Raw genomic sequence first — 22,702 nt, forward strand, 5'->3', positions numbered from 1 at the left:
AGTAGTGGAGTAACCAGATCCTACCCTAAGCACTTGTTTGACCATGTTACACATCACGGGTCACACTAACTTTCTATAGAAAGTTCTATGGTGCTCAATGGAACTGTGCTGGAGGAGTGACCTAGTGAAGGGTTTGTGAGCTGGGAAAGCTGAACAATCAGTCCATCTCTTTACCTTGTACAGCCAGGACGATCTGTTTCATCCTGAATTCGGACTGGTAGTACACATAACAGCGGTAATTGCCAGAATCCTCAACTTTGGTTCTGGAAATGAGAAGGGAGGCATTGCCATTTTTTAGCTCATTGGCAAAAAGGCTAACCCCTGGCCTGTCAATGGTGACAGTGTTGTCGAACTCTGCAATCTGCTTCCCTCGGTGGAACCACTGCACCATCAACTGCTTTAGGTCAATGGGTTGTTTGTCCACTTTCAAGATACAGTTCAACAGCACATCCTCTCCAGGCTTCACATTCACAGAGGGTCCAGTGATCACATCAATTTTTGCACCTGAAAGAAAAACACAATGTGTTAATTTAACATCCAGAGCATCAAAAGAAGAACTACAAAAACAAAATCCAACATAACACTTGGAACTCAAACAGAAGAAATTCACGGTAGCATGTATTGCATCATATTGTATTTTAATTGCACCAGTAGCGGCTGGCATTGCTCGCGGGTGTCGGGACGGGCAGTCACGGGGGGGGGGGGGGGGGGTGAGGGAGTCGCACAGGGGTGTGCATAATTTTAAAAAAAATTTACTTACCTTGCCGCTGGGTCCCTCGTCTCTGCTCCTGCTCTCCTCCACGAACAGGAAGCCCAGCCAGGCCCCACTGACCAATCACAACGCTGCAATGCAGCTTTGTGATTGGTAGACACCCATGCTCCCCTGACCAACGTTGTGATTGGTTTTGAGTGTCCCGGTTCGACGCTCAACCAGGGAATAGGGGCCTGGGCATGTTCTCCACGCAGGCTGTAATGCAGCCTGCTTGGAGAACCGGGAAAGTGTACATGACTGGTTTGAGTGGCCCGAGAGGGCCGAAAAAACAGTCATTGCGTACTTAGGAGTGGCAAACCACTACTCCCCTGCTCCGAGAGCAGAACAGATCTGCCCACCCACCTGCAAAGTGGCACAAACATTAAATGACAATAATATTATCATTTTATGTTTCAAGTGCTCGCACTGTGACGCTCCTCCGCCATAGCGGAGGAGCCTCCACTGAATTGCACTTATATAGTACTTACTACCCCTGACAAGGCGTTGAAGTGTTTTAAAATGGGCAGCCACTGCTCCAGAACCCATGGGATTTTTTCAGTGGTAATTGTTGGTACTTGGGATTCGTTTTGTGCTTTTAAGGAAACATTCCAAGCACTTACTTCCGATTCTATGTGGTGGATGAAATTATTAGGAATTTGGTTGTATCTTTAGAGAGAGTGGAGTTTTCAAATTCATGCAAATAGTTGGTGGAATTATTCGGTGAGTTACAGAAGATTAGGTATTTTTAGGTTGCATGGGTATCACTTTTAAAGGAGAGGTTCTGATCTTGAAATTAGGTGTGGAAAGTAGGTGAAACACAACAATACTGATTAAAATAGATAGTTATGTGACTTAGGGTAGGCTGTGCTCAGAGAGAGGAAGCATGCGGAGGATGGAAAGTAAATAGAGGTTCATTTGAAAGATTAGTAGAGGAAGTTTTAAGTCAAGGAGAATGCCAATTTCCGAAGGAATACAGAGGTTTGTTTTTTTGGTTGCGTGCAATGTGAGGGTACAAAACTGTAGAAAGAAATATTATGTGCTTGCGAGATTTCTTAGGTATCTTTGGTTAGCAATAGAATAAAATAAACAGTCTGTTCCCTGAAAGCCTGACGCTAGCCCACCGCTTTTTAAGAAAAGCTGATCAGCTTGAGCGCTGGAAGTGTAAAGTAATGGATTTATGCTTGATTGGGGAAATATCAGCAGTAACCTCATTATTATAACAACATGGCACAGTATAAAGAGTAAATAAGACATTGAAAAGAAGATTCTGCACATACTGGAGCAGAGTCCAGAGCACCAGTAGGAGAAGATAACAACATAACAATCCTCCGAATAACAAAGATCCCCAGGAGGAGAAGGAATGGAGGCAATGGCAAAATGAGAACCACACCAGGGGGAGCCCAAGAAAACATAGCAAACCTGAGAGATAAGAATTGAAACTGTGATATTCACTTGAGATAACACACGGCGGTAGCTTCCTGATCAAAGCCACTGCTTCATTGCTTACCTCTCTGCAGTAACCAGCGGGACACAAATTGGGAGTGGAATCGAATTAGCAGGGAGGCACATAAGAGCAAATAACCGTTCAGGAGAGAGTGGTCTTTACACTCTTTTTCCACCCTGCCAACAGACAGGATTTGCTTTTCATAATCCCTCTGGGCCTAGACTTTACTACTGGGTGACAGATCTTAGTAGTGCTTGCCTCTGTGGACATTATTGCCACTGTAATAAGGTCTCCAGATCCAGAGGCCAAACAACAGATCACTATGTGACAAATAAATAATCACAGCCCTGAGTTCCAACAGGACGAGATTAACACAAGACAGTACAATGGCCTGATCATCAACAGACCAAACCAGACCATAATACTGTAGAACCTAAAGCTCCAATGGGAGGATTTAAGGACAGCGCGGGAGCCCACAATACAAAACCAAAGCTCAGGCTCTGAGCCCAGAAAGCACTTAAAACAATACAACACTTTGGGCCCCAAATTCCATCAAAAGAGAGTGAGGACATGACTACATGTAGAGTTCAGGACTTGAGTAGATGGTTTAATTCAGCTAATTTTAATATTTTTAATATCCAAAAATGAAACCCTCTAAAGCACGAGTTAGGAAGTAAGAATTCCAATAGATGGCATTGTGGTTTAGATTATGGGTTTTGGATTTGCACCTCAGAAGTATTCTAAGTGCTTGATGTACAGGAGGGCGATAATGTAAAAGTCATCCAATTTCTACTGGAAATACTAAATGCGGATAGGAATCCACCAGCGAAATTTCCTCCCCCCTAATTTAGGCATGAATGAGGGCCTTTCACCAATGGATTCTTCCTGTGCTTACTTTAGGACTCATAACAGATACCATTGACTGCACTCCTTTCATATTAGCTCTCAGGATAGAAACAAGCTTTGACAATGCTAATAGGGTTGGCTCTTATATAGTGCATGCATACAGACTCACAATACCCATGCACACAATACATATCACAGACACATGCACACATAGATTAAACAACACATATACAGAAATCTATGCACACATAGCAATACACCTATAGACATCTCAGTATCAGGATACCCTCCGGGGTGAGTTGTGCCCATTACAAATACACATAACATAACATAATATCTATGCAGGCATACATCAGTACATACAGATCACCTAATGTTAAGGTACCCATAGACCTACTGGAAACTGTACAATCAGACCATCAAACATGCAGTTAACTATGCACAGGACTGGTCTCTGGGACAGTGCAAGTAGTGTTGCCGCACTGTGTACTGTCAGGGGCGTCGTGTTTAGAAATAACACAGGTTTAAAAAGTTCCTGCTGCAGAGTTTCTTGTGTGGCCAACAGTTTTCAGACAACATAAAAAAAATGTCAAGCTATTTCTGGTGACTAATTTTCCTGCTGGAGAGAAATTTGCGTTTTTTATAGTGGCAGTTTTCACTCTTGATAAAGTAGCGCAGAGGGGTAAAATGCCTGCTGCAAAGAACGTGTACCATGCAAATCACTGATCTGTATTTTATGAGGATGGCTCAGTAGGTTACTGCTTTTGTCACAGAGATCATTTTGTTATTTGCAGTTTATAAGTTTAGCACAGTGAGCTATGAGCTGTTATCGAAGAGCTGCATGCAAAGTGTATGTTATAGGTTAGAATGTTATGTTTTGTCCCCAGACTTTGATCATCCTAACATTGCTAAAAAGGGTTAATTTGGGTAGAAATCCATTCTTATTCGTAAAGCCAACCACTGTGGTACGTTTTAAATCCTGAGTTTGTGGTTCTGCTAGTATTGGTGATGTAACTCCTACAGCTTGCAATCCTCATTGTGTTATGGAACATGTTCTATAGACTGATTTACACTTGTTTGATTCACTCACTCTGTATAATGTGTTTCTGATGTAAAGTGCTCTGACACCTTATACTGGTATGATTGCCGCTATAAATCAAATGAAATGCATGTGAGAAAGGGTCTATGGAGAGATTGGGGCACTGGTGTGAGAATTCGTGGAGAATTATATTTTTTTGTGGGGGGCCACCAGATGTTGTCGGACTGGGCGACACCAGCACAAAAGCCAACGCTATCTATCAACTCAGATTCAAATGTATGAAGTTAATGCGCATACAGAGACTCACAGACACAAAACACAGAGACACACATACAGTCCTAAACAACACACTTGCAGCTAGACAGCATGAAAGCAAGCTTAGCATTTACAGATGGACATAGAGATATGGATGGACAGAGTAATGAATAGAGGTATCATATACATCTATCTTTACTATAGATAAAATCAGACTTGGGTTAGAGAAAAGACTGGGTAGCCAGCATCCATTTAGTCTTTGGCTCTTCCATAGGCTATGATTGAAAGAAAGCTTTAGTCTCTGTTGTGACAGAAATGCCCCCTGCATAGTATGTGGCTATGTTCCCCTGCCCTGAGTGCCCAATTACATGTATATCTGGTATCCTGACTTATTTTGTCCTGGCACCATGCTAATAAAAGTATGTGCACAGAGGACTGGGACTGTCCTTGACTATGAGAGGTCCTAGTTCCATTTTGCGACCTGAAGGGACACACTAAGCGTGACCTCAATATGGGCAGAGGATTACTCTCCCTGTCCTGACAATAGTGCAATAGTACATAAAGCAGTGGTGACAACATACCCTATTTTTTAAGAAAGATCAGTACTGTGACAAGACTTTTTATCTGTGTCACTGGAAGTGAGGTCTACTGGCCCACGTGTATAAAGTTCCACTATTTGGTGTGTGTCCAATGCCTTGAGCTGTGTATAGAAACAGGGCGACTTTATGTAGACAGGAACCTGGGTATTACAATTATAAAATAATGGTACCACCATTATAAGCAGCTCCTAAACAAAGACCACACATTACAAGAAGCATAAACAAAATAGTTAAATTAATATATATTTATATGAAGAAAAAAATGCTGATGTTGATGGATTGCTTAGCACAGTCAAAAGTGCTGTGTTTGATATTAGACATACCAATGAACAAAAACACATTTATGGTCAATTAATACGTAGTCAATAGGAGGCAGCAACATGTGTCAGGTCAGGAACTCCTCAACAGATTACAACGAAAGTCCTGTAATCATTCAAATGACACTTATGAAATGTATACAAAAACGTACCTAACCACTACTCTTTGAGGCTGTTTACTGATTAAACAGACTTAGACCATTTTATTACTTCATTTGGTCTGTAGTAATTTATTTACTTCTATTTTCATCTTTTTTTTGCATATTCAAACATTATCATAACATGTTCTTCAAAAAGACAGACTACATACAACATTTAACATTTACACACACAAATGACTCAATTAATAGAACAAACCTGTATCACAAAACATACATTAAGTACCAAATGCAACATAAGACAATTTAGATTCTTATTACAGCCAGTCAGAAATAAACAACAACAGCCATAAAAATGGTTATTTCCACATCATTAGATTGGAAACCTATGAGGGCTGTTGTCCTCTGGGTACACATATTGGAGGGTCTAACGGGGCAAACAAATTTTAAACAAATGCTCCAGATAGACAAGTGAAAGTCATTGGTGTGTTATCCCAGGAAAGTCAACGCTGACGCGTTTTGAGCCCCTCTATCACTCACTGGGTTTTCTTCAGGGCATGTGACTGGATGAGATCTGGAAAAAATCCAGAAAGGTTTTACTATGAGGGCTCTCTTATCAGTTATTTATTTAATGCTACAATTTGATTCCCATGTGTAAAGGAGATGTACCTGTATACGTTCTTACTGGTACCCATTCGTGTTCAATATATGGTTCAACCTACTGCAACTTCAGGGTAATTGATCTGCGCGATCAAGTAAAGGACGGTTGTAAAATCTTTGATTGTTTAAAATATAACAAAAATTTGAGCACAAAGATATAGCACGTCTTATTTTGGGCTCAGTTCTTTTATAAATGAAGCCTTGCCAGTATGTGGTTCGCCTTAGCTGTGTATGATTAAGTAGTTCTTATTTCTCCTTAAAAAGTCCATTGTTATTGATTTTGTCCTAAAGGAGCTAAGACAAAGACAACATTACTAAGCTCAGAATGCTCCTAACGAAAGACGGTGAGGCTTATGGCAAAAGGGCACAGTCTCTGGACTTACTTCAGCAATAGTTTGTAGGTTAAACCTCTAAGGGCGGTAAGCATTACTGAACGAGGTAAGTTCCTACGTTGCTTGAATTCTCTGGAATTGAAGACAACGGGCTTTGATTGAAATACTGTATCTACGTTAGCTCAAAGCTTTTGGACATGCATCATCTAGAGCGATGTACTCACGTTAGTTCGATTGCTGTCTCTCTCTGATATTTGATGCGTATTCTTCAACTAACTCGAGAGCCTGGGTTTCCTGCGCTGTTGAGCTTCTCTGCAACTGAAGCAAACGTGCTGTGACATTTGAAAGATTACAGGACTTTCGCCATAATCTGTTTAGGAGTTCCTGACCTGACTCATGTTGCTGCCTCCTACCTGGTTAGGTACTTTTTTGTATACAAATTTGATTTGTAAAGGCTGACCTGACTGCCAGAAGGGCCAAACCCCTTGTTTGCACAAAACGTGTAAAAAGTGGTCATTTCAACTGCTGTGTGTTAGTCAGAGAGTCATCCTCAGTGCCGTACGTAAAAATACAAGCAGGATATTAATTATATTGAATATTAAAAAAGGAGATGTGTGCGAAAAGAGAAAATAGACACCAAATGGACATAAAAGAAAGACTGTATGCATTAGCCAAAAGCATAAAAAATGGCGCAGATAGACTAAGACAGTTTCTTCATGTAAAAAAAAAACCCTCAATTTGATAACAAGGGAATACAACTAGGCCTGGGCGAAGCACTACGCTACGCTCGCGTAGTTTGCGAAGTTCGCGCTACTTCGCACTACGCGAACTGCACGTAGCACAGTGCGAACACGCGTAGCGTAGTGTTGCGTAGTGCTGCGGTCATTTTTTGCTTGCTCGCGGTCCTCAACGTCAAGTTGGCGACCGCGAGCAAGCAAAATGACATCCTGGCGAGACTTTTTCCTTGTTCGCGATCGCGAGCATGGAAAATAAACCTCCCGGCGATATTCACAACGCGAGAAGGTCAGGTTTCTCATTGCGAGGGGTCGCGTATGCTCGCGACCGCTCGCGATGAGAAACTACCAGTTCGCGTTGAGAAAGCTGCAGCTCGAGGAAAAATCTACTCGAGCAGCAGAAAACTACAGCTCGCACTGTGCAAGATGCCATTTTCAATGATTGCACAGTGCCGGTTGCTTGTCCGCACTGTGCAATCATTGAAAACAACATCTTGCACAGTGCGAACATGTTACTTCGCAGTTCGCGAAGTGCTACGCGTAGCTCGCGTAGTGCGAACTTCACTTTGCGTAGCTTCGCGAAGTGCTACTTCGCGAACTACGCCCACCCTTAAATACAACGAGATTGAACTACGGTTATATTAGTACAGTAACCAGACATAAAGAAAATCAAATGTATAACCTACAGAGACTTTTGGAAAAATGGCACATTCAACCGCGTGTGAATCGAAACATTCGACATTCTAGTGAGGAGAGGAGTAAAAGAGTTTGATTAAATGGATTACATGGATTATTGTGGAAATACAAACATAGCCAACATGGCACAATTCAGCAGTGCAATTGGTTGGGACGAGATGACGCCCCACCTCGTAATGCTGTAACCTACAGAGACTGCCATCTTGGTGTGCGAGATTTCTACAAAAGCTGACCTAACAAAAGGCCATGTTATGATGATGTCAAACCTCCTCTACTATCGAAAAACAGATATGTGTATCTAATGTGTTCCACAGTTGTATAAAGCCACATGCATAAACAGCTTATGTAGCGGGGCACAATCACTATTCATGGATAGAGAATGCACAGGCCAAATTATAAGGGAGATCAAAATCAATACGTGAGATGAAAAACATTTATATCTACCCATACCTGTTACAAAATACTGAACAAACATGTATACATTATGTTATATAGTTAGATGTAAACGTAAATAAGCTGTTCATTTAGTTCAAGGCTGAAAGTTGCAAACTAATGATGTTGTATAATTCCTCCATATTGTTTATTCTATCCTTGATAGAGTTACATTTATTTATCCACAAGCATTCTTGTCTGTTATGGATTATCATCACCACTACTGCAGTTATTAATCCATGTCAAAAAGGATTCAAAGTTGGATTTGGAACGGTCCAGTTCAAGAACACATTGCCAATGTACCAAAGGCAACATTTGATGTTGGTATTGTGGTGTTTGTGAGTGTGCAAGATGAATTCAAAACGATCAACAAAGAGTACAACTAGGTTTGAAACGAAGACAGTACCCATCATGGTCCCTTTAATATGCAGATGAAAATCCCCATTCAAGTTTAATTAATTCCTTCTCACTGCCAGATTAGTGAGTGCCATGAGGAATAACCTGGGTACCGGGTGAGGGTGGTGCAAGCATTCACAAATGACGCTTGGTGTTTGTTGTTGTGCAATATTGGTACACAGATGTTCTATATGAATGGTACCTAAATGCTTCTGACCCAGATTAATTTGCAGGCTCTCTATCAAAAAAAAAAAATGGGCACTGTACCCATCATTTGACTTGGCGAATGGTATAAATTCCTTTCAGAAAACAATCCAAACATTTACAAAGTGGTTCTGGTGCTTGCTAACCCGTGTATTTGCCTAGTGTCTGAGTCTGTGCAGTGGGGATAACATATTTCTGGTGATAAACTGTATGTATGAGTTAGCATGAGTAATGATGACCAGTGGTATCTATTTTAGATGTGGTATACCACAAGATGGAGAATGGCAACTGTTCTCCCAAACTTTTGAAGTGTTTTGCCTGTAATCTTTCAGTTATTGACAGAGGAGAACCAGACACTGAAGGGAAGAAGATGCAAACGGGGCTACCTTTAGAAATTCAAGAGGCCTGTTTGTAGCAAAAAGCTGCTAATTAATCTTCCTGGGTACTGCCATTTAGTGGATGGAAGGTGTGAGGGGTGGAACTGCTGTCTATTTTGTGTGAAGTGAGGAAGTCTCCTGGTGCCTATCCTTTTGTGTGACCCTGATATTCTTTTAGTGAGGCTGATGATAGCCAGGTGCAGAAACCTCACACCTCATTGGGTTTGTGTTGTCTCTGCTCCAGGTTGGATTCAGCCGCAGTACTAACTGCTGTGAGAAGCATCAGTATACACAAACACTGTGTCCAGAATGTAACGTGGGGGGGCATATGAACACAGTCCACCCTCTCCACGACTCGACAGGTCAACACCCTCAGGATCCTCCGAAAGACCTTCAAATGTATCCCCCTGAATCAAGGAACACAGTCACCCAAGCACTCATAACCAGCAGACTGTTCTACGGAAATGCCCTCTACGCCGGGATCAACAAGTCTCTGCTCCGCAAACTTCAGACCATACAGAACACCGCAGCCAGACCCATCCTCGGCATCCCTCGTCACGAATACAACACCCAACACCTGCGGAACCTCCACTGGCTCCCCACTGAGAAGAGAGTAACCTTCAAGATACTCACCAATGCCTACAAATGCCTCCACAACACCAGACCCCAATACCTCAACGAGAGAATCTCCTTCTATGTACCGAAGAGAAACTTCCGATCCGCCAACCTCGCCCTCTACAAAACCCCACGCATCCACAGAGCCAGAATAGGTAGAAGAGCATTCTCCTGCATTGCAGCCAAGACCCCAAGACCTGGAACGAGCTCCCGATCAACATCAGATGCGCCCCCTCTCTGAACATTTTCAGGAAGACACTCTAGACCTGGCTCTTCGACTGAATGGAGCTGCTTAAACCCCCCCCCCGACCCCCCCCCCCCCGGGCCTTGAGAACCTCACAGTAGCGCGCCTTACAAACCCCCTGATTAATTGATTGATTGATACTGATTCTGCAGTTTGAAATAGTAGTTTCACATCCCATTCTAGAAGTTATGTATAAAAGTGGAACTCAACAACTCCACTTTGTTACAGTTCCAAGTCCTTAATGACCAGGGAAAGGAGTATCCACAATGTACGCAAAGGACTGCAGTCCAACCAGGCTTGGTGTCTGCCTGCCAGGCAGTCTCCAAGATGTGAGAGGATATCACCTGAAGTATGCACTACCTGCTGGAAGAGCTGTGGATCGCCTAAAGAACTTAAGTCTATCTGCCAGCTGACCGAAGGAAGGAGTCTGCCTGGCACAGCAGGAGTAGATACTATCTAGTATGAGATAGAGGTCTAGACTGTGTGTGGTATCAGAGGGACTTCCAGGGAGAACAGAATGTCCAAGAGCAAGCTGGGAGAGACCCGTATGGCAGGGTCTTTCACCCCAGATCCAGGCAAGAACCTCTGCAATTGTCTGATCATCATAGGCCCGCATTATCCTGTAACTGTTGTAATCATTATATACCCACACATGGGCTGTAACTGCCATGACCATAGTAGTGCTGGACTAGGCCTATACCCTCTGAAATCTCTGGAGGCCTAAACAGAAACTGCCACCTCTGAGATCATCATAGGCCCATTTGGGGCTACATCTATCTTCAGCCAAATCGGGCTGCACCTGCCATGCGCACTGTTGGGTTGAAACTGACATCGGTCCAGGCAGGGCCACATCACTACAACTGCCAGAGCCCAATGCAACAGGGTCTACACCTGCTCCGGTGCGTCAGCCTCGGAATACTGAAGCTAAGCAGGTGCCTAATCGTACGCAGTATTGAAAAGAAGTACAATCACAGATAAGGTAAGTACTCCATTTATTATGTCCCCTCAAGGCAGCTACCAGGCAGCAACTGCCGAAGGAACACATTCCATGTTCCATGCAGGGAACAGTGCCACAAGAGAATTCTATGAGGGAGAACGTGATGCAGATCCCAACACACCTCCCTTCCTATACAATAAAAGAAAAAGAAAAGTAGAGGAGAGAAATAGATAAGAGAACAATAAGATAAATAGAAGAACAAGAATCAAACAACTGAAAAATCATAGTATCATCAATGCATAACATAGTCTTGACATTTAACAGGAGTAGATCTCATCCTGGAAGAAAAAACATAGTATCATCAATACATAACATAGTCTTGTAACTTAACTGGAAGGAAACCTTTTGAAAGAAGAACAGTCCAAAAGAACATTCCTATTGGAAGGAACTGCATTAGAAGAAGCGTAACTTGGAAGAACAGGAGTTGCATTAGTGGGATCAAAATGAACACCCATCTTCCCACCAACGTATGCAATTTTAGATTGAGGAACAACAGAAATGGCACTCTTGTTTCTAATCTTCCCATTCTCCAACACCACCACATGGTCTCTTACTTCTCTCACCTTAGCCGGGGCTGAGAACCAAGAAGTCCCCTTGCGAATGTAGCCAGGGTTCTTGATTCTTGCCCAATCTCCAACACACACAGGAGAAACTCTTTCAGAAACAGTGGCGTACTTTGATTGAACTGCTGTCCTCACATCCGCTACCTTGCCACGTCTAGCTTGATCGACTTCTTTCCTGGACATCCAATCTTTGTTCAACTTAGAACCTGCAACTCTTCCCCTAAGCAGAGTGAAAGGAGACATCCCAGTACTAATATGAGGAGTAGTTCTGATTGTCCACAACATGTCTGCAATGGCCATTCGCCAGTGTAAACCATTCACCAAAGCCAATTCCAGTTGATCTTTGATAACGCGATTAAAGCGTTCGACCAATCCGTTGCTGCGAGGATGATTAAGTAAGGTTAAAACATGTTTGATGCCATGCTCTTTGAGGAAAGTTTGCATTTCCAAAGACACCAACTGGGTCCCGTTATCTGTCACTAGTTCCTCAGGAAACCCCTCCCGGAGAAACACTTCTTTGAGGATATTAATGACAGACAAAGAATTCACAAACTCCACAAACTTGATCTCCGGCCACTTGGACATATAGTCCACTAAGACCAGATCATACAAAGGAGAACCTCCAGAAATCCCAAAAGAACCAGCAACATTGAAAGCTAATTTTCACCAGGGTAGATTCTTGACAACAACTGGATCAATGGGAGAGGGATGAGTTACTTGAGTCTTATCGCTCAGAACACATGCACAACAGTCCCTGATGTAATGCTCGATGGACCTGTCCACCCCTGGCCACCAAAAGTCCTCTTGGATTCTGTATTTCATAGCGCGAATACCAAGGTGACCTTCGTGAGCCAGAACTAAAACTTTGTTTTGCATGCATGTCGGAACGACCACACCTGCGTAAAATTCCATCCACCATGGATAACTCATCAAAAACCCTTTTGAAAGGAATTAACTCAGGAGACAAATCTTTGTTGACAGGCCAGCCATGAACCAAGAAGTCAACGATTTTGCTGTTCTCTGATAGAGCTTGCAACCATTCACGCTCAGAAAGTGAACCTTTCACAATGTCAACAACAGTACCAACGGCATACACGATGTCAAGATCCTCCTCAGAAGATTCGCTGATGTCTTTGACAAGGGGTAAACAGGATAGAAAATCAGCAATGTTGTTTTTGACACCAGCAACATACACTAAACGATAATTGAATTCCTGAAGTCTGTATTGCCATTTAGCAATACGTGGAGTGGAGCGACCGCCACCTTTGGTGGTGAAGAGATCAACCAAAGGTTTGTGATCGATCCTGAGGATGAATTCATATCCCAACAGGAAATTCCGAAAGTACTGGACACCCCACCATAAGGCTAACGCCTCTTTCTCAATGGTGGAGTAAGAACTATCTGCACCACGAAGAGTCCTGGAGGCAAACGCAATGATCTCCTCATGACCATCACTTCTCTTTTGCATAAGAACAGCGCCCAATCCTATGTTGCTGGCATCAGTAGAAAATATGCATTTGTCATTGATGTTAAACAATTTCAAAGGGCGTACCTGCACAATTTCCTTTTTGAGAAGATCAAATTGGTCAACACACTTGTCGCACCACACAAACTTAACATTTTTCTTAAGTAATTCGCGCAAACAGGAGGTCTTATTAGCAAAATTCCCCACAAATTTGGCATAGTACTCCACAAGACCTAGGATAGAGCGAAGTTGGTCTTTATTTGTGGGTGAAGGTGCATTTTGAATGGCATCTAAAAAATGTATTTTGGGTTCAATTCCTTTGCAGGAAATGTGGTGACCCAAATAATCCACAGCCTCCAGAAAAAAATTGCACTTGTCCTTCCTTAAGGTTAGCCCATGAAGTTTCACAGTATCCAGTACATGTTTAACTCTGCTGTCATGCTCTACCTCAGTTTGTGCATACACAAGAATATTATCTTGGAAAAACACGACTCCCGCTGTGTTTTTGAATAAATTCCCCATGAGGCGCTGAAACAAAGCGGAAGCCGATGCCAGACCAAAAGGCATTCGTTTGTAACAGAAAGCTCCTTCCGGTGTTACGAAAGAGGTGAGATGTCTGGAGTCCTTGCTTAACTCAACCTGGTGGTAAGCTGAGGAAATATCAAATGACGAAAAATACTTGGCTTCATCTAAGGTCGCCAGCATTTCATTTATATTGGGCAAAGGCTGGCGGTTGATCCAAATATTAGCATTCAGATCGCGCAAGTCTATACCCATCCAAAGAGACTTGTCAGCCTTGCGTGCAAGAACTATGGGGGCCAACCATTCGGATCCTTCTATGGCTTCAATCACATCCATGGTGCATAAACGTTCAAGTTCATACTTCAATTCCACATGCAAACTCAAGGGTACCTTACGCACCTTGTGTGCAACAGCCTTTGCAACACTTTTTAGGATGATGTGGTGCTGAAAACCCTTTAGCTTTCCAAGTTTGTCACAAATACTTCGCGATACTTCTGAATCCACTAATCGCCTGATAAATGTCCCACCACCAACGCATTAGGCAGACTGGAAGATGAGGAAGGAGGGTAAAATTTGCGTGTTTCACGCCTAGACAGAACCATGTCAGGATGATTAGGATCAAGAATGATACTGACCTCGTATAGCTTTGAACAAGTTAACCAAGGGATGGTACGACGGAGGCATTGCCCTTCCGGACATTAGACTCTATTATTGGGCATCACAGCTGATAGTAGTGAATCACTGGATTTATCGCTCCCCAGCTGACCCAGCATACTTGTTAGACAAATACCAAATGGGGGGTGCGGGATACCTGGGAGCACTATACTCGAAGGCTTGAAAAGAGCAGTACTTCGGCCCCACAGCACACACAGTAGCAATACGGCACCAGGCAAACTCCCGTCTTGGTTGGCTAAATGTCCTCACCAAAGACACACCACTGTGGTACACCCAACTACTGGGACTTTTGTGTCACCAACCCGGATTTGATAAGTGGGACCTCATCGGGATTTCCACTATAGGAGACTTGGTAAAAAAGGGCACGCTCCTTAAATTTGGAGAATTAAGAGAGAAATATGACATGGCCCAGGGAGAAGTATTAGATATCTTCAAATCCAACACGCCCTTACCACTGCTCTTCCTGACGTGACGGACATACCGGAGTTGTCCCCCTTGGAAGACGTGCTACTTGACAGACCGTTGCTCACCAAAGCCATATCTCTTACTTACAAAAAACTATGTAGCAACATACCCAACACGTTCCATAAACTTCGAGAGAAGTGGCAAGTAGACCTTGGTGCACATTGATGATGACGACTGGCAGGCGGCACTAATGTCCCCCCGAGAGGCGGCCATTACCCTTCGCTACCGACTTATCCAACTCAAGATTTTACATAGATCTTACATGCCTGGACTAACACTAGCGCGAATAGGTTCAAGGATGAGCGCACTTTGCCTTCGGGGCTGCCAACAAGAAGCAGCCTTTTATCATACGACCTGGGAGTGCCTGGGGGTGCGACCGGTATGGGAAGGGGCCACGGTTCACATTCACAATGCCCTGGGGAAAGAGCTTGCCCTCACGCCAAGATTGGGGCTCCTTAACATGTGGGACCAGACAGACTTAACGGAGGTTGAACAACAAATGACAACACTGGGATATACTTTAGTTAAACTGGAAATTGCAAGGAGATGGGGGTGGCGGATAGACCTTCACTCAGGCTGTGGATCAGAGAGTATGACAAATGCATGATAGCAGAAGAGAGATGTTTAAAGCAAGAGGTTGCCCCAAGAAATGGGACGAGAAATGGGGCAAATGGAATGCATACCGGGGGGACTTGTGTGTTTCCCCTACAGTAGAAATGGAAATGCAACGCTATAGAGAGCGACACATGAGTACTGGCTTTGTTGTACCGTGTAAACTGCCATAATGTCGATTAGAATATGTATGTGACATCTATTACTGTGAAATTAATAAAAACATCAAATAAAAAAAAGAATGATATCGAGTTCTCCTTTCTCCTCCCATCCCAACAAATTTGCACCATCCTCTACAATGTATACAGTTCCTGTAGCAAGATCACCACAGAATTACAAATCAGCTTCAAATTTACAAAGAACTTCCACTCTTTTGCCCCCATAGGCATAAATTCTAATGTTAGACTGGTGCAACTGAATGTCTTCTAACCCTCCAAAATCCTTAGCATAGATAAGGGTAAATGGGGAACCGGAATCAGCCAAGAAATTAACATTTTTCCCATTCACCCAGATAACACATGCAGGGGATTTTCTTTTACGCAAACCACCCATGGACGCAATTTCAACGACACCCTCAGATTGTAAAGATGAAGAAGAAAACATTAACAACATATTGTCATTTTCTTCCCTAGAGTCAATAAAGTCTTCTTCAATGGACTTGACGATTTGCGTGTTTCCTTTGTTGGACCCCATGGCTTTACAGAGACGTACTCAAAATGTATTCATAGAGAGCACAATAAGCAGAATGGAGGCTGAGGAGTAGCAATGGAACTTTCTTCTATCGAAGGTCGTTGGAATGTTTGAATCCACAAAGTCATTTTTTGAACCTATGGTAAGCAGGCGTGAAACTTGGTGAAATACTGCCTGAGTTCACTTTTTTCATATCTGCATGCCCCAAATTAAAATTGAGGCAAAATTCAATCAGAATGGCCTGCACCATAGGGACAGGAAGTAGGGGTGCTGAGGTTTCCGCAGCACCTTCAAAATAACTATGCTTAAGTTCAGAAAGTGAATGAGCAAAAAAGATGCCTTTAGATTTCGTTTCCATTTGTCATATTTGCTGTGTATTCAAAGACTGAGGCTGAATGTAAGACTATGTCATCTGTGAAAATGCTGCTTATTCTTTTAACATTGGGATTTGTGTTTACTTTTGTTTCTCTGACTGCAATGTGAGAGCATCTTGTAAAGGGAACTATGTGACAACCTTGCTCGGGTACAGAGAATGCGAAAGGAAAAGCTGTAGGATATAATTTTTTTCTATATACCTATAGCCATATACCACACCCTTACCACTCTCCTGCTGCATGGGAATGGCTCATTTGGTACACTTGTTCTTAGTGAATTTCTTGTATTTTTCAAGCAGCTGAGTAACCCTACTTAGCACGTCAGAGAGAAAAAAATAGCGAATTTCACATATCTCGAAGTTTGTTCGAAGATTTCACCCACCCCTAGTTGAATATACATGTTAATATTGTGTCCCAGTAGGAACACAATATTAACTGAACTGAAATTATTTCAGAAAGGTAAAGTGCCTGTATAAAGAAACACATGCATGTTTTTTTTGCATAGACAAAGTAAGGCTTAAGACCAAGTAGGGCACGCTGGAGCAAGAAATTGGAAATGGACAGCCCAGTTTGGACTAGCAATCTTTAAATGTATTTGTATAAAACAATCCTTTCATGATGCACTAGCGAACAATGGTAGTAAGAAGGCAAAAGGAAGCTCAAGCCCATGAAGGACATATAGTTCATGAATCTGCAGGAAAGTGACACATGAGTGGGGCTAAGATCTTTATCTGATGTCACATTTTATATTTGCTCAAATAATCCCTCACTCCTTAAGGAGCTGGATTAGTTGTCTTCTAATCTATCGCCCATCACTACTTTACTCTTGCACTAGAAAATATAGAGATGGGTGGATAGATGAACAGACAAATTGATGATTAATTGGTGCAGGGGAGAGTCAGGTTTTATTGACACTTAAATCTTACTGTTTAGCCCCTAGTCAGATAAAATACCAATTGGGGTAGAAGAAAGTAGTGAACGGCCAGCACACATTCAATGTCCGCTCCATGAGAAATCACTTCTACTGGGTGATAGAAGACGTCAATCTCCTTTCCCCTCCAATCCTTTCACAGAGCATTAGGGAGGCTGCTTTTTTAGGCCGAGCCTGTAGGCACTGCGCTTGAGCTGTCCCTATTGCGAAGATTTCTTGTGTTTAAAAAAACACAAAAGGGGCTTTTAGCCCACCCACACTCACCATTTGTTGACAATATAATCACTCTCCTTTGCTGCCTTCTAATTCAGCAGAACTCACAATGCGTCAATTCCTGCTGCTAGTGTGGAGCATTGCTCAAGCGCAGGTTGATTAAGCTTAATTAGTGTTTCTACGCTGCTTGCCCTGTGATTGAGGTACTATTTCCACTTTCGCAGTCCCCCGGCAGAACACGGACCAACCTGAGTGCTCCCAATCATTGCACTCTCTTAAGCCACAACCTCCTTCCCCCTCCCCCTCCCGGGACAAGCATGCATGTACTTCTGTGCTCCCTCCGTTTTCATGTCGAGCCTACAGCACTTGCACTGCAGAATCAACTGTTGTATGTACTTTGTGGGCTCTGGAATATTTCCGCAGGATTTGTCTGTTTTCGCTTTTTACTTTCTGCTTAGGGACTTTTTTTCATTTTGCACAGTATCCCTCCCAGTCTCTTCCTTGTGCTACTATTTTTTTCACAGCTTGTGGGAAATAGCCATTTGGTTTCTCTCCATTTCTCTGGGTAGCATGCTGCTGAGTGCTGTGGGCTCAGTTCGCTGCTATTTTCGCTGTGGAGATCCTCCGACATGCCTTTCGTCACTCCAGAGTGAGCAAACACGACCTAGTGCCCCTGGGGCACAAGCATGGGCCCACTTGAGTGCTTTCAGGCTAATGTGCACTCAGAAGTCCCCCTGAGGCAAAAACAGGCATCTACTTCAGTGGCTTCCTCTGATTACAATGATGGAGTGCTGCTATTGTTTGCTGCGGCTGTCTATACAGCTCAAATATTTTCACAGACAGCAGATTTAGTGTGTCATGCTGCCCTGGTTCATCAGTTCAAAAGAATGCCTGGGAAGGGTACATTGCAGCTCCTTGGCTGAGCAGAACGGGCAGCGGATGTGGACACACAGAAGAAACAAATGTCATTTTCTTTTTCATTTTACGAGCCTTGCAGCAGTGTGTGTGTTCTTGTTCAAACAGGCTACTATTTTAAATGCTTACCTTGGCCCCTCACTATGTAACTCACTTCCCTTAGCTATCCGGAACGAAACGGTCTATGACCATTTCCGCAAATCCTTGAAGACTTGGCTTTTTAACCAGTAATCTCACTATGCTGCTATACATTCTATTGGTCTGCTCCGGCGCCGGGAAACCCTTCTTGGGTAGCTGCCATGCCTTACAAATTTAATAAATAAATAGGTAAGGACTGTGAACTGTGTTTAATTTTAATAATTATTATACTGATATTTTATTATTTCTTAAGCAATAATATCTCAGTTTCAGTTACACTGTAACTTTTGTACTTTTTCTGCTCGTAAAGCTTTCCTGCTCCTGAGGTCGGCAACTGAAGCTGGCACCGGCCTGCTTCTGAGGCTGGCATCTGAGAGTGGTCCACGCCATATACTGGGACAGTGATAGTCTTTTTTATTTTTTTTACAACAGATTTTTTTGAGTTTTTCAAAGTACCACAAGGGCGAAGCCCAGCGAGCAAAATACGATTGGAATGCAAAATAATGAGTATCTAGTGGAAACAGCCGCGTACAGAGTCTGTAGCCTGCATACCAGGAGCGCAAGGGGCCTCTGTACACCATGTCTGGTTACCCTTTACTCCCCCACATGCAACAGCAGGCTTGTATTGGAGCCCTGGAACCTTCACTACAGCAGCCTATCAGGCCCTCAAGTGCTGACCAGTAGGGCAAGTCTCCGTCTTCTTGATATTTCCGAGCAGGGTGGTACCCAGCTCGCTCTTCCCAGCCCTACTCTACATACTTACACAGTTCGTTCGTGACGGACTCTTCCAAGCTTTATCAGCCTCTAAGAGGCGCCCCTGCCATGGGACTGACTCGTTCTCAGCCTTCTCTGTTCATATAGAGAAGGCCTGCTTTTCCTATTTCCTGATGTCCTCTTACAGGGGAGCCTGAAATGTGACCACATCTGCCACTGCTCGGCTGACCTTTCAGAGACATGCGCCTGTTTGGAAGTCTACCTCTGGGCGTGCCATAATTGCCACCCATATAAGTAGGGTTGTACCTTGTTTTGTCTATAGTTTTTTTTAAACTTCTAAATAGTATCATTTTAGTTATTTTATCCCATGTGTTTTATTAAATTAGTCTCTACTTCATGTTTAACACTTCTCAATTTTATCTCAGTTACCCCCTATTTCCTTGGTATAATTTCATTTTATTTTTTTCTACCTTTTCACTTACTTTTTTAAAAATTTACCATGAAATGTATATGTTAAGTTAATATGCTTATAGGTATAGATTGTATTGCACTGTAGTAAGGCCTATAAAGAGGTATTGTGTTGCAAGGACTTCCACAGTTTACCCAAGTGGGCAAAGGTTTTGGTGTTATTTGCTCCTTTCAACAAACTCTGAATGTAGGAGATATACACTGTGAAAATTGTTGCTAGCCCCTCTTTGAGATGTTGTATATTATTTTTCTAACTGTATCTTTATAGGTCTCGCTGGAATACTTTAACTGTCTGCCAGGTTCTTTAATGAAAACAATCATAAAAAAGACATAGCCGTGCATAGACAGGATTCAGGTTAGCCCTCTTCAGCCATTGGTCTGTTTGAGTGTCATTTACATTCTGTATCCACCTTGAGAGCATTTAGCATGGGGCAATAAGTCGGCACACTGAGTCACAGCGTTTTGCCTCATCACATGTACATGCCTGTCTCAAAATAAGTGCGCTTCACTGCTAGGGTTGCTTTCCGTTTTCGTCTTTTACAAGTACCCTTTGACCTATATGCTTTGCATTAATTTAAAGCACCTTGAAGTTCCCCCAACAGCGCCACTGGGCTGCTCAGTTGCTATTTTTTTGATCTACAGTGTGGCTCATCCTACACGGTAACTGCTTCTTAACAGGGCATCTGCATTGGAATGGTATCCTCCAGAATAAATCATTGTTTTACTGTTCCACGGTAGCCACCACTTTTACAGTGAACTCATCTGTCATCTTCTATCAGTACAACAATTATAATCACTGCACACTACCATTACAAGCTAACTGCCTACTGCTATGTTTAACTTATTACTTTTCTAATTGCAAATCTATTCCTGCTAACTTTAGGGGGTGACATGTTTTTCTTTTTTATACCTTGTTTTAATCTATCATGCATATGCTTGTATTTGTGAGTTTTTTTGTGGCTAGATGAATACAAAAATGCATCCGTTTATCAAAGAATGGCGCATTAGTGCAAGTAAAAATGAGGTTATCTACGATGTGTTTATTGATGACCCAGTTTCACTAGTGAATGAATTAATTTGCATTTGTGAATGAATGAATGAATTTGCATTTGTAAAGCGCATGGCTACCAGAAGTCCTCCCAATGCTAGGAACAGAGCCATCACAAAACAGCCACTAAACATCAAGGAAACAGAAAGGTTTTAAGCAGTCTTCGAAAGGACAAATAATCATCCTCAAGGCGTATATGATTATTTAGCTGGTTCCAACGTTTCGACGCACTGTATGAAAACAGTCGTGCCCCGCTCCGAGACCTATTTATCCTGGGAACTGCTGCCAGGTGTTTATTCCAAGAGTGCAAGGACCTATTGGGACAGTAGGGAGAGATGATTGACCGGAGAATCGGTGGACCCTTTGAAGATAAAGTCTTATGGACGATACATAGAGCGCTAAACTGAACTCTTTCTGCAACCGGAAGCCAATGGAGAGAGGCGATTGACAATCTTGCCCATTCCCTGTTAGAGATCTGCATGAGGAGGCGAGCTGCACAATTTTGTACAGTCTGTAGTTTTTTAATCGTTGAGCACGGGGAGCCTAAATAGAGAGCGTTAGCGCAGTCAAGTCGTGAAAGAATCAGAGCTTGAACCAGCAGTCTCCTAGCATTGAAAGGCAGCAGGGGTAGGATTTTCCCTATCGTCTTCAGTATTCCATAACAGGTCCCTGCTACCTTCCGTGCTTGCTCCTTCAAGTTTAGATTATGGTCCAGCCAAACACCAAGGCTTTTGATTTGATCTTTGGGAGGAGGCATGATGCCCAAGCACATAGGCCAGAGCGAGCTGGAGTTCAGGGGGGAGGGTTTACCCAAGAACATCAGCTCAGTTTTTGCCCCATTAAGTTTTAAATATGAGCCTTCCATCCATGCGGACACCTTTTCCAGACAGCCGGACAGATTGGTTTCCGCATTCTCAGATTGGTTTAGGGAGACTATCAAGTGAGTGTCGTCCGCATAGGTAACAATCTGTATGCCAAAGGGTTTGATAACCTCAGCCAGGGGCTCATATAAATATTAAAGAGCGTGGGGCTCAGGGACAAGCACTGAGGGATCCCGCATCCCAGAGGCATACTTTTGGAGATAGAGTTATCCTCAAAAACTTGAAATGATCTGTCATCCAAAAAGGACTCTAGCCACTTAAGTGCCATCCCATTCACTCCTACCTCTCTGAGTCTCGCAATCAGTAGTTGATGATTAACCGTATCAAAGGCCGCGCTAAGGTCAAGGAGGACGATTGCTGCAGAGCCACCGACATCTAGAATTTTTCTGGCTTCCTCAACTACTACCAACAGGGCAGTCTCTGTGCCCTGTTGGGGTCTAAAACCGGTTTGCGAGGGATGAAAGCAGTAATTCTTCTCCAAAAAAGTGGAGAGAATGGAATTAACATACTTTTCAGCAATTTTTGCAATCCCTGGTAGAAGCGAACTCGGCCGGTAATTCGCGAATACTTCTGGATCCAAACTCATTTTTTTTGAGAAGAGCTTTGACCATGGCCTGTTTCCAAAGAGAGGGAATGAGCCAGGAGGAGAGTGAGATGTTAATGAGATCCAGAATGGTTGGGGAAACTGTATTAAAGGCCTGCTTTAAAATGGTGAAGGGGGGCACATCTCTAGGGGAACCAGATTTCAATTTGTTGAGATAGTTTTTTAGGGATTTCATATCCATGGGAGGAATTACAGCTAAGGATCAATCAGGCATTAGTGGCTGGTTATCCACAGGGGAGGCGTTTTGAAAACCTGGAGTCGGGGAAAATGGCAAATAAATATCTTGAATTTAAAAAAAAAAGATTTCTGCCAGAATGTTGCAGCGCCCTAAAATATCATCAGAGGGCAAAGATGGAGGAGGGGGGTTAAGAAGAGATTTCTCAATCTG

The 22,702-nt window shown here is 43.0% G+C and overlaps 1 protein-coding gene across 1 annotated transcript in view; it reads right to left on the reverse strand.

Moving 5' to 3' along the window:
* LOC146811987 (uncharacterized) overlaps positions 1-22,702 on the reverse strand; it is a 126,297-nt gene that overhangs the window by 98,825 nt on the left and 4,770 nt on the right. Inside the window, exon 2 of the mRNA XM_085618966.1 lies at positions 175-504. Coding sequence (XP_085475092.1) covers positions 175-504 — 330 coding nt within the window. The remainder of the gene's footprint in view (positions 1-174; positions 505-22,702) is intronic.

This window comes from Triturus cristatus, chromosome 7 (genome assembly GCF_964204655.1).
Source record: "Triturus cristatus chromosome 7, aTriCri1.1, whole genome shotgun sequence".
Lineage (NCBI taxonomy): Eukaryota > Metazoa > Chordata > Amphibia > Caudata > Salamandridae > Triturus > Triturus cristatus.